Source organism: Lygodium microphyllum, chromosome 10 (genome assembly GCF_053477565.2).
Source record: "Lygodium microphyllum isolate KBCC chromosome 10, Lygodium_microphyllum_v1.1.10, whole genome shotgun sequence".
Lineage (NCBI taxonomy): Eukaryota > Viridiplantae > Streptophyta > Polypodiopsida > Schizaeales > Lygodiaceae > Lygodium > Lygodium microphyllum.
In genome coordinates, this window is record NC_141144.1 from 93,177,984 (window position 1) to 93,193,892 (window position 15,909).

The window sequence follows — 15,909 nt, forward strand, 5'->3', positions numbered from 1 at the left end:
GGTTCTGTTGACTTTTGATGCAAAGTAATGGAGCAGTTTTGATATTTCATTTAGATATAAGGTTTTCAAATATGGGTGTGGACGTGTCTTTATCTTGATACAAATAATTACCATATGGGGTACGAAACTTCTGTGATTTGACTGTGATTGTGTAACAATGAGGAAACAAATTTCACATACATCAATAGTAGCTGGGACTGGACTTGACTAGCATGAAGATTTTACATGGATGTTTTTCTGGTTTTATCCATGAATAATGCTTACCTTTTGGAGTGCTTTTTCTCTGTCCCCAAAAAGCTGTGAACTTCTTCATAAGGTTCCTTAGTGTTCAATATACATGTGATGTTACGTTTAAATTCATCCTCTCTAACTTCACTGCAATGATACTTAGTGGTGCTTTCCTCTTTTCATCTTGTAATGCACCCATACTTTCTCCTATGTGTCTTCCTAGTTCTTCTCTCCAGGGGTTATTCTTCCTAGTGCATCATGATTTCTTTATTGCCAAATGTTAAAACAGCTCCACTGAACTTCAGTTGATACTTAAGGTAGATGTGGTAGTCAAAGGTATCTTACCACAAGTTTATATGGGCAGTGTGTCTCTCTTATATGAGATTTCAAAGGGCTTCAGTGACTTCCTGAGTTATTGGGAGGGTTTTCCTTGACAGTCCAGGTCCAGCAATATTTGTCATTTTAAGAGGCTTGAGTGCAAGGGTTTATACCAACGTATACTCCTTGACAAGCAAACACTATAAATTGGCACTTAATGCATACAAGTGGGCAGCTAATACTTCAAAATCTTTCTAACTTGCCTCAAACAAATTTGATAGCATTTAGGATCAGTTTCTGCTACTAGTGATGATTGAGTCTCTTCTTGAGAAACCCAGTCATTAAGCGCATGTATTTATCTAAATTACCTTTTGGTTGCACACTTACAGCCCCAAAAACGTTGGTCGCCCATATTCTGGGGTGCTACCCAAGATTGTCTAGTGCCTATAAATATGGCACACACACTTCGTTCATCATACATCCATCAGATCACACTCTCTTCATCAGACATTCTCTTCTTCTATCATTCTCCCTTCCATTTCTCAGCCTCTCCACTGCTACCTACACCCTGATACAGAGGACATTGCAGTTCATGGAGAATTTTATGGTGCTGTCTGTTGCTGGCACCCTATTCCATCTTCTACTTAGGCCTGAGAGGCCACCTCTGAGAGTTGTCTGGGTTTTGTTACATTGCAACCCCAGCTACCTTATTCGGCACCTTCTGGTGGCATTTCCTTCATCATGAGACGCTTCGAAGTCTGTGATCCATGAGTTTTTAGAGATTCCCTCTCTCTCTTAGAGGGGGATTCAGATGGAGATCCCTTTCCTCCAGCTTTAGGAGGGGTCACTACTCATCGTGCAATCCTTCACACACCATGGCAAGAAGCCTTTGCATTCTTCATCTTCCCTTGGATAGGGCGGTTGACATTGAGCTGCCATCTCACCTATTGATCCCTAAGATCTACAGATTACACCTCATTCGGGGCCTTATATGTTTCAACCATGACTCTGCTGCTAGGCCTTTGCATTCTTACTAGCATGGAGCTATGGAGCTAGTGGATTTACTCCCGAGGTCGAGTTTCAGGCATTATCAGCACATCCTATCTACAGTTCTTTCTACAAGTTTCCTTCTTGGCGGATTTCTGGATTACAGAGTGCATCTTCTCTCACACACCTCTGAGGGCACCTTTGTTTGGGCTTGTGAGGGGTTATCGAGAGAAATCCAGTCATTAAGTGCAATTCTCTTTCTTAATTTCCTTTTGGTTTCACACTTATGGCTCCCAAAAGGTTGGGCACTCATATTCTGGGGTGCTACCCGAGACTATCTAGTGCCTATAAATAGGCACAGTGCACACACAATTAATTCATTATACATCCATCAATTCACACACTTCATCAGAAATTCTCTTCTTCTATCATTCTCCCCTTCATTCCTCAGCCTTTCCATTGCTGCCTATACCTTGACATAGAGGACATTGCAGTTCATGGAGGATTCTATGGTGCTGTCTGTTGTTGCTAGTGCCCTATTCCATCTCCTACAAGCTATGTTTTTAGGGTAGATTTGGTTGCCTAGTTGCCATTCCACCTCTAGCTGACTGGCGACTCTCTTGTCCATGTTGGCAACCCTTATTTTTGTTGCTTGTGGCCATTGTCCAGGCTAGCAAATTTGCATTTTGCTGTCTAGCTGCATCCTGCTATCAGACGTAGTACATATCTGGGTAGATTGTTGAGAAACCACTTCTTTAGTTTAAACATTTCATTTAGGGTTTTGCACTAATAGCCCCAAAAAGGGCTGATGTCCACATTTTGGTCACTTTTTCAGTGGGCGCCCACACAGTGGTACACCACCCTAGATAGCTTATGCCTATAAGTAGGTAGTCACTTCATTCATTTTTTACCACTCTCTTCAATCATTCTTTACCACCTTTTTCTGTCACCACCACTTCTCTTCTCTCACTAGCCCCTTCCATTGCCCTCACACCCCTTGAGGAGGGACATTGCGGTTCGTGGCTCGTGGCTACCTTCACTGTTTGTGTTTTGCTTCAGAAACCTTGTTCCATCATTAGGCCTTATTGAGAAATAGACAAATGATGCATGCTCCAGGAAGAGCTGTACTGAATCCCATATGCACAGTGAGGAGAGTGGAACAACCCAACTTCTATAAAGCATTGTACTTGACTATCACTTTCATATGGAATGAATACAATGTCATGATGCTTTGTACTTTTAGTTAAGTGTCTTGTCTTTGTCAGTCCTACACAAGATTGTGTTTATGAGTTCAAGCTGCCATCTTGGAACCTAATTCACTTGTGTAATAGTTTGTCTCTACTTGTCCATGTCATTATGAATTTGGTCTTCATCTTCCGCCCGCCATAGCATCTGCCATGCTCTAGATTCGCACATTGTGACAGGCCTCGCGTTTGGAGTATCTTCCATGTGGCGTCACTATCATCTGCTTGACATTAGCACCCTTCTCCTTCAGGCTCCATCTTACGTCATTATCTCCAACTTGACATGAGGATCCTAGCCTTTGGCAATGGTCTTGATCACCAAACGTTAGTGATTTCATCACTTGTCTATCATAGGGGCTAGTGGGACTTGTGTTTTTGTAGCTTGACTCCTCCTCCATCACTTGGTATCACTCATCTCTCACAAGGGATGTTGGGACTTGCGTTTTCGTATCTTGGTTCCTCCTCCATCATTTGGTATCACTCGTCTGTCACAGAGGTAGCTGGGACTTGCGTTTTTGCAGCCCGGCTCATCCTCCATCATTTGCCATTAGCATTATCCACCTAGCTTCAACATTTGGAATGCTCTCCTTGTGTTTGATAGCTTTGACACTTTGGGATTTGAGTTTTTCTACCTAGGTTACTCCCCCACATCAAAGGATTGCGTTGCGCTCCCTCGATATAATTGGTGATCATCTTCCACATCTTTGATGGCGTCAAAGGATTGTGGTCCCCACTCCCTCGACAACTATCTTTCACCTTCCATTGATTAGTTTGATAGCTTATCGTCTGGAGGACTGTGTTTAGCTCCCTTCACTGTGCAGATTTCCCATAGGTACTGCTTCTTGATCCAGTTAGGAGAGTACAATTATCTTTTGAGCTTCGACTTTGCTATATCAATTTTTCTTCTCATAACATGATTTAGTACATCATCACTGTATTCTTGTGTTTTGAGTTTCTTTTCTCTCTTAATGTTTGTTTTATACACTCTACGTTAGTCCTCGCAAACCCTACTGTCTCTTTGTATTGTTGCTTATTTTGACATGGTATTAGAGTGTAGGACCTGAGAGAGCTAAAGACCTTGTTTATTAGAGAAGGCAAAGACAGGTTGCGGGTTCAACATCATCTACTGATTTTCCCCTTCATTTCCGTTGTGCCACCATGAGACGGAGATACCTTTCTCTTCCTCTCTCACCCACCCATCCTTTTACAGGTTGACACCTTGGTGCTATGACTTCTCCTTCGGTAGATGGATCATTGGTTGCTCCTCTTCCAGCATCAGTGGCACTCTCATTACTACTTCCCGGCATGGACCTTTGCTCCCTATCCTGCCGGAGTATATGCGTCTACCCCCCAGCACTCGTTGTGCCACCTTTCCCTTTTGGGCCATAGGGTTTATTTTGCATCAGCTTTTAGATTTTTATGCTCAAGGCAATAAGACACATCCGATGCGCACTAAGCCCTTTCAAGCCATAGGAGGATTGACTAGTACCATGGCCTCCTTGTGACTGCCATAATGCACTATGGAGGTTGCTTCTACTTCTAGGTTTTCAGGAATGCCATCTCGACAACCCGTGGTTCTGCAGTTTGCTCCCCCGAGAGATAGTCATTGTTGGCTATGGTTCCCTCGGCAATCCGGTCCTTCGAGAGACAGTGATTGTTTGATACCTTCCATTACTTCGACTCCACAGTCCACTCCATTTAGAGACAATGATTATTGCCCACAGCTTGAGCCTCCCTTTTCCCCACCCTTGACTACTTATGTTTGAGAGGCCACCTCTAGGAGTTCTTTGATATCTTCGATACCCCAGATACCTTCTTCGGCATGACTTGTGTCACTTCATCATTAGATGATTTGAAGTCTGTGATCCATGAGTTTTTAGATTCCCTCTCTCTCATAGAGGAGGATTTAGAGGGGGCTATACCCGCTTTGCCCTTAGAGGGGGCTTCTACTTGTTCCGCTTCAGAGGGGGCCCTTGCACCTCCACTCTCAGGGGGGACACCTCCTCATCATGAAGTTTGTCACCTACCCTTTACTCTTTTGGGATGGCTCCTCGAGCAGTCATTTCTTCTCCTGATACCTAGGATCTTTAGAGACCGCCTAGATTAGGGCCTTGGAGGTTCAATCACGACTTAGCGAGGAGGCCTTCGAATTTCTTCTAGCATGGAGTTCCAGAGCTAGTGGCTTCTCTCCCGAGGTGGAGTTAGGTTCTGCAGTTCCTTCGTCTATTGTTTCTTACTACAGGTTACCTTTCAGGTGGAAATCTTGGATCTTCGAGATCCTCTACCTCTTCATTGTATCTCTCTTTGCTCCTCTTTCTTCATCCCTTTTTGGGTATGAAAGGAGGTGTTGAGAAACCACTTCTTTAGTTTAAATACTTCATTTAGGGTTTCACATCGATAGCCCCAAAGGGCCGGTGTCCACATTTTGGTCACTTTTTCAGTGGACACCCACACAATGGTGCATCACCCTAGACAGCTTATGCCTATAAGTAGACAACCACTTCATTTATTCTTTACCACTCTCTTCAGTCATTCTTTACCACCTTCTTCGGTCACCACCACTTCCCTTCTCTCACCAGCTCCTTCCATTGCTCTCACACCCCTTGAGGAGGACATTGTGGTTTGTGGCTCGTGGCTACCTTCACCCTTCCTGCTTTGCTTGAGGCGCCCTGTTCCATCATCATGCCTTGCGTTTGGAGCATCTTCCACATGGTGTCACCATCATCTACTTTGGCATCAACACCCTTCTCCTTCAAGCTCCACCTTCACCTGGGTTTTTCAATCTAGAGGTCTTCTCTTTGCCTGGCGTCATCATCTCCAGCTTGTGTTAGCATCCTAGCCTCTAGCGATAGTCTCCATCACCGAGTATCAGTGATTTCATCACTCATCTATCACAGGGGCTACTGGGGCCTGTCTTTTTGCAGCCTAGCTCCTTCTTCATCACCTATTAGAAAAACAAGAAATGAAAAAAAATGCTTTATACTTCATATTTTGTAAAGATCAAATTAAAAACAAGTGCATTCTTCTTGATACATTGATATTTCCCTTCTAAAGATGCCATAACATAATGCTATCATCTCACTCGATGGTATATTTTCCCTTTCAAAGTACATTCTTACGTGAATCAGCGTATTAAGGAAGTGCTAATACAGCATGCATACATGCAATATAAGTTGAATCTATGACAATGACCATTGTCAGAGAGGCTATTGGGACTTGCGTTTTTACAGCCCGGCTCATCCTTCATCATTTGGTGTCATCATTATCCACCTGGTGTCAGCATCTCGGTTGCTCTCCTTGCATTTGACAGTTCCAACACTTTAGGATTTGCGTTTTGTTGCCTAGGCTACTCCCCGGCATCAGAGGATTGCGTTGCGCTCTCTCGATAGCTGGTGATCATCTTCTACATCTCCTACGGCTTCAGAGGACTGTGGTCCACCACTCCCTTAACAACTATCTTTCACCTTCTAGTGATTACTTCAATGGCCCATTGCTTGGAGGACTGCCTTTTGCTCCCTTCACTATGAAGATTTTCCTCAGGTGGTGTGCCGGGTGATTCAAATAGGACACTGCAGTTATGTTTTGAGCTTCGACTTTGTTGTATTAGCTTTTCTTCTCATAGCATGATTTAGTGCATCATCACCATGTTCTTCTTGTGTTTCTGAGTTTCTCTTCTCTCTTAGTATTTGCTGTACACACTCTATGTTACTCCCCGCAAACCCTATTATTTCTCTGCACTATTGCTTAATTTAAGATCTGTGTTATGTTGAAGTAGACTTTCTTGCTATTGCGTTTGCTGTCATAGGAGGCTACGCCACTATTCCTCACCTCTTGGAGCACACAATTAGTGCTGATGATCATCTTCTCCACTCTAATAGTCCCTGAGGATTGTGTTTAGCTCCCTCTACAGTTGTTAGCCCTTTCTTCTACAACATATACTTTGATATCCTACTGCTCAGAGGAGTGTGTTTCACTCCCTTTATACTGCAAATTCCCTATAGGTGTTGCTACCTAATCAACCAAGTGAGTGTAGTCATCTTAGAGCTTTGCTCCATTGTATCATCATGATTTAGTGATTATCATTCTTCACTCTTCTTCTTCTTTTGTGTTTTTGAGTTTCTTTGTCAAAAGGTTTGCCGTACACTTTGTGTTTGTCCCCACATTACTATTTCTTTACACCTCTTAACCAAAACAGTCAATGAGAACTCATGAAGTTTTCGTGGCAGTCATAGTTTTTATCATACTCATATGATTATTGATGCAGACGTATGAAATCTGGAGTATGATATCCTATTTCAGACTGGACTACCTTTGGGGGGGATGGAGATGACTACAAAAAAGCATCAAAACTTGATTAATTTATAAAAAAAAGGTGTCGCGTGCATAATAGACAGCATTGTATGGCAGCTGCCTACCATCAGTGCTTTAATTGTGCCTTGACTCTAATGACTAGAAATTAAAGTTTGAATTTTATTTGGCAAATCAATGTTGTGTCTTGATCATTGAATGCCTTACTGGCAGTGACTATTTTGTAGAATCTAAATCTATTGAAATAATGAGATTCTAATTTTTTATTCAGCTAATTATCTTAGTTACTCTAGATACATTGTTATTGTTTTTTATAATTGAAACTAGGGCAATGCATGATTCAGCCCCAGGGCCTGAATCATACTCCAATCATACTTTCATACCCATCTACATATGACGTATGATTGCCATATGGAAAAATTGTGACGGCAATTTTTTGTACTTGTGATCATAGTTTTTATCAGACGTGTTTGGTTGCCCAATTAGACATATGAAAATAGGAGTATGAAATCTTGTTTCATATTTGACATACTTTTGAGGGGAAAAAAGGGCTGCAAAAAGAAATAACATCATGATTTTGCCAAAAAGGCTGTTGCCTACCAACAAACGTAAAAAAATACTGGACAATTTCAGCTAGGAAGGTATCACTTGCTGTTGCCTGCCTTGTCCTTGCCCCAAAACATGGAAAACCTGCTCCTAGACTGTGCGACAGGTCAATTCAGCCTTCAGCCTTGATATTGACTGCCCCAAAGTTGGAGAGTAAGCTTTTTCTTACTTTTTTATCCCTCACTCTCATCTTTTATATGTGCTGTTTTTGTCTGTCTGAAATTTCAGATTGCATCTCTCTCTCTCTCTCTCTCCCACCCCCAACCATGCCCGCCCCCCTTTCTCTTTCTCATGTGTCGTGACTCTCAAGTCTGAGTAGCTAATTACCGTTGCAAATTTCTTGGATGGAAGCCTGAAATTTCTAAAAATTTTACAAATTTCAGACATTAACAGCCGTTTAACTCTCAAATTGTTGAGAAACACTCCCTGTGGTATAATCTTGAGAATCTCTGATTAGAAATCTGAAAATTTCAGAAGTTTTTGACATTAACAGCCATTAAACTCTTGAATTCTTGAGAAATACTCTTTTCCCCTTTAGTGTTGGCTTTAAAATCCCTGATATTTCTGATTTTACAGCTGAAATTGACATTTCAGTAAGCTAAATTAGTCGTAATGTCTTCATCTGATGAAGCTTCATAGCCATTCTTCTGCTTTAGGCCGACACAAATGGGAAGAAAGAAAAAAGTGGAATAGGAATTTGTAACAATTGTGAAGTTTGGAAGGGGGCAATTTACATGCTAGTGGTGTCAACACACTTGGGATTCTAGTTTTCATTCAGATTCTTAGCTTACTTGCCAATTTAGTATAAAATACTAGATTTAGATATATTTTTACAGTTTTTAAAAGTTGAAATTAGGGCAATGCATGATTCAGCCCGAAGGTGTGAATCATACTCCAATCATACTTTCATACCTATCCGTGATCCGCATATGAAATATGATTGCCATATGAAAATACTCTATCTGTGATAGAGAGGCAATGTTGGCCCATAGAAGCAAGGATTTCTCATGAGTGTTTATTAGTAAGTAGACGACTTACAAGCAAACACATTCAGCTGCAGGGACTTGTGGAAATTCATTCTTCTGGCATCAGACGGACTGTATCACCATCAGCAGTGGTGATGGGTGCTTGACTCTCTGCTGTTTTCTGTGTCTTCTCAAACTGGCAGCTTCTGTGGAGTCTTGTTGGTTGACATTGACAGCTAGCAAGGGCTTTGAAGAAGCTTTTTTTCTGATTTAACAGTGTTTATGAAAGTTAAAAATGTCCCCTGGCTAAGGGATAGATGGAATTGGCACAAAATAATGGACTTAAAACTAAGAACAGTGGGGTATTGGACTGTGCCACATGAAGCCAGTCTCACCTTTATAGATAGACAAACCAAATTGAGACATGGTGGCATTGCAATTTGGTATGAGTACCGTGGATTTGAAACCTAAGAAAGACCCAAGGTACTGAAAGAGACGGAATGGCCCAAAATCAATGAGTTATGGTATCGAAAAAGATGGGATGGCCCAAAATCGTTGAGTTGTAATGGTTTTGCTGTTTTAGATTGTGGCACATGAAGGCAGCCTCACCTGCATAGCTACCCTAGCAAGGCTTCAATCAATTTTCCATGGTAGTAATACATCCATGGACTAACGCTTGCTACCCATATAATGGAGACCCATTAGCATGAAAAAGTATCAGCCAAAGAATGTGTAGTGATAGACTCTAGTAGCAGTACTAGTTCAACCAGTATCGCAAGAGGAAGAGCATTTGGGATAGAACGAGCAGATGAAAGACGGCTACAAAGCTTTTTCTTGGCACAAATATAAAATTTGGCTCTTAATAAGAGTTTTGAAAATAAAATTTCATACGTTGTTTTCCTTACAGAACCTGAAAGTTAATGTTTGATGTTGATACACATGAAGATCTTTAGCTCAAGGTTTTCCTAGAAACATCCATAATTTTGTAGACAATACTAGCAAGTTTCAGTTTAATGTGATTTTACATATGTATTTTTAACTGTAAAACAGGTTTTCAACATATGCAATAGGATTGGGAACAATGGAGTTCAATATCACAATCGGAGTATTTGTTGGCTTTGACACTCTACTGGTATGCCTTATTGAAATACGGGCTAATTCCCTCAATAATCAACTAAGAGAAGTTCATACATTTTTCCCGTAGATATGCATCTAATTTGTTAGGACTTCAAAGAAAAGTGTATGCCTAGCAGCATATGTTCTGCAGTTGCCTTTCCTACTTGTTTTTTGGAAGTAATGCCATGCGTTTGACCAATCTCTTCGCCATTTCATTGTGCACACAGTGTGGAGATGGGTATACTGACAAAGTAAGAGTGCTGAAAAGGTCAGGTCTAACTGATCATAGGACTTCAATCACAGGAGCACTAGTTAGTACTAGCAATAAACTTGCTTGTTCCTGTATCTGAAACATTTTTAGGTCTGATTGAAAAAAGAAGGATTAATGTCTTAGAAATGATGAAAGATTTACTAGATACTTGGCAGCATTCCTACCAAGTCTCTGTTTCTCACAACCTCCCTTACTTATGACCCAGGTAGGGTATGGGGGCAAGAAGAGTAGCAATTGACAGACTTTGAGGAAGTCAGTGCCCTCTGTGCAGTAGGGAAGATCATCAGAGGAACCGAAGAGTGCTTGAAAAAAAGGAGTTGTGTAACTTATGATAAAAGGAAGAAAAATGTGAGTATGAAAAAGAGTCTCGGTGTCCCAAAGAGTGGCAGATACATCCTGACTTGCCAATTGATTGGATGAGGAGGGAGTCATATAATTAGCTGATTCCAGCAATGTTTCTGCTCTCCTTCCTTAAATCAGATTATGTATACAAATGCTTTAGCAAGTTTCCTTCACTTGTAAATTGTTGAAACCATCTTCAGTTGCCCCCATAGGGCTTCTCAGCTGTTGAACTCTGAGAGACCTAGGAGTCTCCAATGACAATCCTCTCACGGAACATCTGAGGCATTGGTGCTTCATGAGAGAGGATCTTCCATAGAGCACTAGTTCAAGGATCAGTGGATTTCCTTATGCTATAGGAGCATCATCTCTTGGAAAAGAGGATTTCCCACTGCAATGGGAAGCTGCTGCCAGGATGGAGTTTCACATATTGGGCACCTGCTGTGGGAGCCTCAAAAGATACAAGTAGGGGTTAGCATTTGTGTCCATGAGCATTGCCCTTCTTGCAAACAAGGTGAGTCTTTGCATTAGTGCTCGTGTTTGTGTGCACTGTGCATGTGCACCATGCAGTGTGGACTGTTCATTGAGCAGGGGCTCATGCACAAGGCTGCTATGCAAGCAAGCTTTCCTAACAGGCTAGAGTATGGGTGTATTGAGCCGTGGGTAAGCTAGGTGGAGGTAGGCAGGTGCACTAATGATTACTTGTGTGTGGGTGCCCTAGTGCGTGTGCGCAAGTACGTGTGTGCAAGTACACGTGCATTGTGCATTGTCCACTGTGCACAGTGTTTGTGAGAGTAGAGGAGGCACTAATAGGCCTGCTGGTTATATAGGTCCCTCAGAGATAAGAGGGAGAGAATTTTAATTTTTGCAAAATAAAATGTGGCTAATTATATTACTTCAGAAAAAACCTGAATACAAGGAAGTGCTCATGCTCAAACAGACTAGCTGGAGCTGATGCAGTCATAGATCTATCAGATGTACAAGCCTCTTAGGGCGGTCTAGGGGGGATGGGGGGAAGAAGCCATGGAGGGTATATCGCCATCTGGGGCTGCCTGTCTCCATCACGAAAAACGGGTCCTAGTTGCCCCAAGTGCGCAAGAAATACAACGGAGCTCCTGCCAAGCCCTAGATTCGCCATGCACCTGGTCCCATCGGCCGTGAAGGGAGTGGATGACGGAGGTCTAGAGCTCTGCTAAGGTTGCCTGTGCTGAAAGTCTCTCTCCGTCAAAAGCCTCCTAACACCGCGCCTTCGAGATATGCCATCCAGTGAGACTCCCTATGATCTCCCATACCTCAGAGCGGTTTGCTGTGGGCTCCAGTACTTGGTGGATGGGTAGAGCCTCCAAGCCGACCACTGTGCACGACCTTGCTGAATATCATGTCCTGCATCGTGGCCTCATACAGCAAGTGACGGCCCTAGCTGATTGCCTGCCACAGCAGAAAGCTCCCCATGAGATACATCCAAGGCTGGGTGCTAAACGGTGAAGGATGCGGCATGCTCCTCTCCACACTAGTTGTGCCACCTCGCACGACCAAAGGCTGTGCTTTGGGGTTTCCATAGGCTGCTGTGTGCAGCGCTTACAATCTCCCTCCCACATATGGGCTAGCCAAATTCCCACCGCTTAGCCTCCGTGTGCCACTAGCCATAAAAAATATGATACCCTCCTCGGCCTCCAACTATCCCATAGGCGGTGCCAGAAGGTCCGTCGGAAAGGCTCCGTGATGCTATGCTCTGCCTAGTGCATGCTACGTGACGGTGCCCAATCCATGTCCTCCTGCATCAGTACGTGTCTACCAATCCTGGTAGTGTACTCCTAGAACCTCGGTGGCTTCTTGGCGACCGCAGTGGCCGGCCATAGCCACTCTCTCGGGTCCCACTCCAGCTCATTAAGTGGCCTGCCCTCCCAGATCCAGAGGCGCCACTCCCTGAATTCCTTCCAAAAGACATAAGGATCCAGCCGCCATTTCTTCCCTTGAAGGCCAATCACCTGCACCCTTCTCCATGGAAGGACAGCTATCCCCTCATCCTACTGCCCTTTGTCAAGGGCCAGACGCCCCCCCTCCTGCACGGTGAAGGTCCCAAGTGGGGCGCCGCCCACTCTGCCTACCATCTATAGGGAGATTCCTGCTTGTGACAACCTAGCGGCCTATACCTCCCCAGGCTCTATTGGCTCTTGAATCGGGGAAGCAAGCCACTCCTGAGGTATTGCTGCATCTATCTCTCTTCTCCTCACCTCCACTTCTCTCTGGCAGTCTGCTACTTGCTGCAGCATCTCCTCGTCCACCATCCTGTACACCTCCTTCCATCTCCTGATGGTACGAGCCGGGCCGGCCTCCCAATAGATCACTGATTGACGATTTATCTTCTTTTAGTAGCCCGGGAGACTCTAGATTAGGGCCTTACAGAAGCCCTGCAACACATGGAGCAAGCTGCGTAGGAAGGGGGATTTTGGAGGGGGGGGTGATCTAGCCTGTTGTGAAGATCCATCTCAGGGACGACCTCTACTCACCGCTAAGCCTCGGTCTACAATCCTGAAGACCCTCTTACAATAGGACCTTCTAGGTCTGCCCTCTTGGAGTGAGGCCATGGACTACTTGCTTGCCCAAGAGGGCCATGCTCTTTTACTCTGGGCTGTCGTGAAGATCCCTCTCAGGGATGGCCTCTACTCATCGCCAAACCTCGGTCTAACACTCTAGGCTGTCATGAAGATCCATCTCAGGGATGGCCTCCACTCACCTCCAAGCCTTAGTCTACAATCGTGAAGACCCTCCTGCAATAGGACCTTCCAGGTCTGCCCTCTTGGCGTGAGGCCGCAGACTACTAGCTTGCCCAAGAGGGCCATAGTCTGATACTCTGGACCTATGATTCCAAGCCCTCTCTCTGACTGATGCCGGATGATGGTTGTTAACTCTCAAACAAACGATGTCACAACTCTATAGAAACAGAATTTATATCCTTTGTTCATTAATTTGTCTATATAATGATTTATTAAATTTATTTCCTTTGCACTAATTAGATATAAAGAAAAGTGCATTGGAGCTAGCCACTGATGAGTGGTCACAGGTTATGGTGGACCCACGCGGTGGGTTAGAGAAAATATAGTTCACACTTCCACCTATATGGTCCGATTGGGCGCCTGTGACTAGAACTCACGCATATCAGGGTTAGACTCGCACACAGAAAGGATTGATGCCTTGAAGTGTGGGCTAGATCCACCAAAACAGACAGTTACAATCAACAAGATGCCATGATCATGAAATGCTTGTATAATGTGCATGTGTGGGCTGAAAGCTTGAAATGCACATTTCTTTGCATAGGAAAGTCACATGAAGATTCGGATACCATTTTTGCGATGTACACGGAAAAAGCTTTTATATGACACCCATATTGGGGGGAGGGTCTCTAAATTTTAGGAGATCCCTAAATTTTAGGAGGTCCCTAAATTTTAGGAGCCTCGAATTAGCCTAAAAATGCTAGTCCTAAAAAATAGGGATGTCATTCTAAAAATAGTAAGTTCTGTACTCTGACTGTGCTTACTAAATTTGGTTGTTTCTATCCTTGACAGTATTCAACCCAAAAAGGAAGGCCATAGAGAAGAGACAAGTGTCAAGACACTTGTCACACAAGTTTCCAAGTGTCCCACCACTTATCACATCTCATGACATGTGGCTGGACACTTGTCTTGTGCTACTCCACTTTCCCCTTTTGTACTAGCTCTTCCCTCTCCTATAAATAAGAGCTCGTTTTTCTTCATTCGGCATCATTTTTCTTTGCTGTAAACTCATGTACAGCACCCATAGATAGCCAGAAACTGGCCCCATCCATCCCCATCATCATCCCCCACTTCTCTATTATCAAATTCCTCCATATTCCCTCTTCTATCACTGCTGTTTTACAGGACAGCAAGCCTGTAAATTCATTACAGCACCTCCTTTTCAAGCTTTTTCTTCCATTTTAGCAACAAGAAGCAAGCCCTATCCATGTACTACTGTTCAACGATGGAGAATGCTGATTTTCCCTTTTTCTTCTCTCATATTGTAAAGAAATCAGTTCTTATCATTGCATTATAGATAATGCGTGTGTGTTTGTACATCTTTGCATGATCTTGTTGGAATTACTTCTTCTCACTCTCAGGTTGATTGTAAATGAGCTCTTCCCTAAGGGACTTGGGTTGAGCAAAAATACATTCCTTGGGGGGGGACGGGGGGGTTGCCCATCTTCAACCCTCAATCTTGTCTCCATTACTTTTACATTTTCATGGCTGTAATTTTGTGAGTAATTTTCATTTTCAGCTTTAAGTGTTCATTCTCTTTTATATTAAATCTCGAAAACAAGCGAATATCATAATTGTTAAGCATACTATGTTGTTTGGGGCGTTTACAAACGAAGGTGAAAAATCCGGAAAAGCTAAAGCAGAAGACAAAGACAAAGGCCAAGGCAAAGAGAAATGGAAGATAAAGACGCACAAGGAGAAGAGTCCTAAATAAGGGAGAAAGGCGCACAAGGAAAAGCGCAAGTCAAAACTTTTGTAAAAGAGCGCAAGCGCATCATGGTTTAATTCAAGGAGCGCCGGGCTCTCACCCGTGCAATTTGTAAATGTAGATGGGCGGTGGAAAGGAAGCTAGGAAGATAGAAGGACAATGGGAAAAAGGGCCTAGGCTACAGCTGGCCATGTAAAAAGGGGAAAAGGGGATGACAGTCCAAAAGGGATTTAGGGTTTTGTATATAAAGTTGAAAAGTGAATGAGAAGCTCATTCTTGTGTGTGGCCAAAAGTGGCTCTCCTCTTCTTCTTCTTCTTCTTGTTCTTGCTTGCTTGAGCTTGTGCTTGAGAGAGGGAGTGTGAGTGTGAGGGAGTGAGTGTGTGAGGATGAGGGACCGAGGAGGAGAAGCTCTCCATCTTCTCCTCTCTTCTTCTCTTCTCTTCTCTTCTCTTCTCTTGCTCGCGGCAATGGAGTTTGGAGCGTGGAGCTTGAGAATGGAGATTGCTTGAAGCTTGCACTTGGATCGTGGAGCTACCGGAGTGCGCGGGAGAGGAGGTAACTCGAACGGCACGAAGGTAAGCTCACTACATCCGTATGGATGGCACGTCGTCTATGTGAGAGGTAGCCATTAGTACTCGGCTTGGAACACTTGAAACAATAAGCGGTCCGTGGGTCTTGGCGGTTGAGTGAAAGCTCCCACATTTTTGTTCCGTTGCCGGGACCAACGGATTCAAGCCTTGAGTGCTTGCGCGCTTTGAATCGAGCATCAAAGTAAGGGTTTCTCCGAACCGGTGCTTGAGATAGGTAGGAAGCGAGGGGGTTGAAGATGGTATTCGATCTCCTTGGCAATTAGGTTTTTTGCTTTCTTGAGATTTATGTTGTGGAATGAAGTAGTGTAGGTATTTACTTTGTGATTTGGGTGCATTAGAGTAGGAAAAAACAAAAAAAAAGAAGAAAAACAAGCATCAGGGTTTTTGTTGTCATAACAGGGCATGAGGGTTTGATTCGTTTGTTGATTTGCATTTTGAAGTTTATTGGCTATCC

The 15,909-nt window shown here is 43.5% G+C and overlaps 1 protein-coding gene across 1 annotated transcript in view; it reads left to right on the forward strand.

The window, feature by feature from the left end:
• LOC148030286 (protein HAPLESS 2-like) overlaps positions 1 to 15,909 on the forward strand; it is a 179,886-nt gene that overhangs the window by 57,120 nt on the left and 106,857 nt on the right. The window contains exon 7 of the mRNA XM_087686571.1: positions 9,707 to 9,788. Coding sequence (XP_087542697.1) covers positions 9,707 to 9,788 — 82 coding nt within the window. The remainder of the gene's footprint in view (positions 1 to 9,706; positions 9,789 to 15,909) is intronic.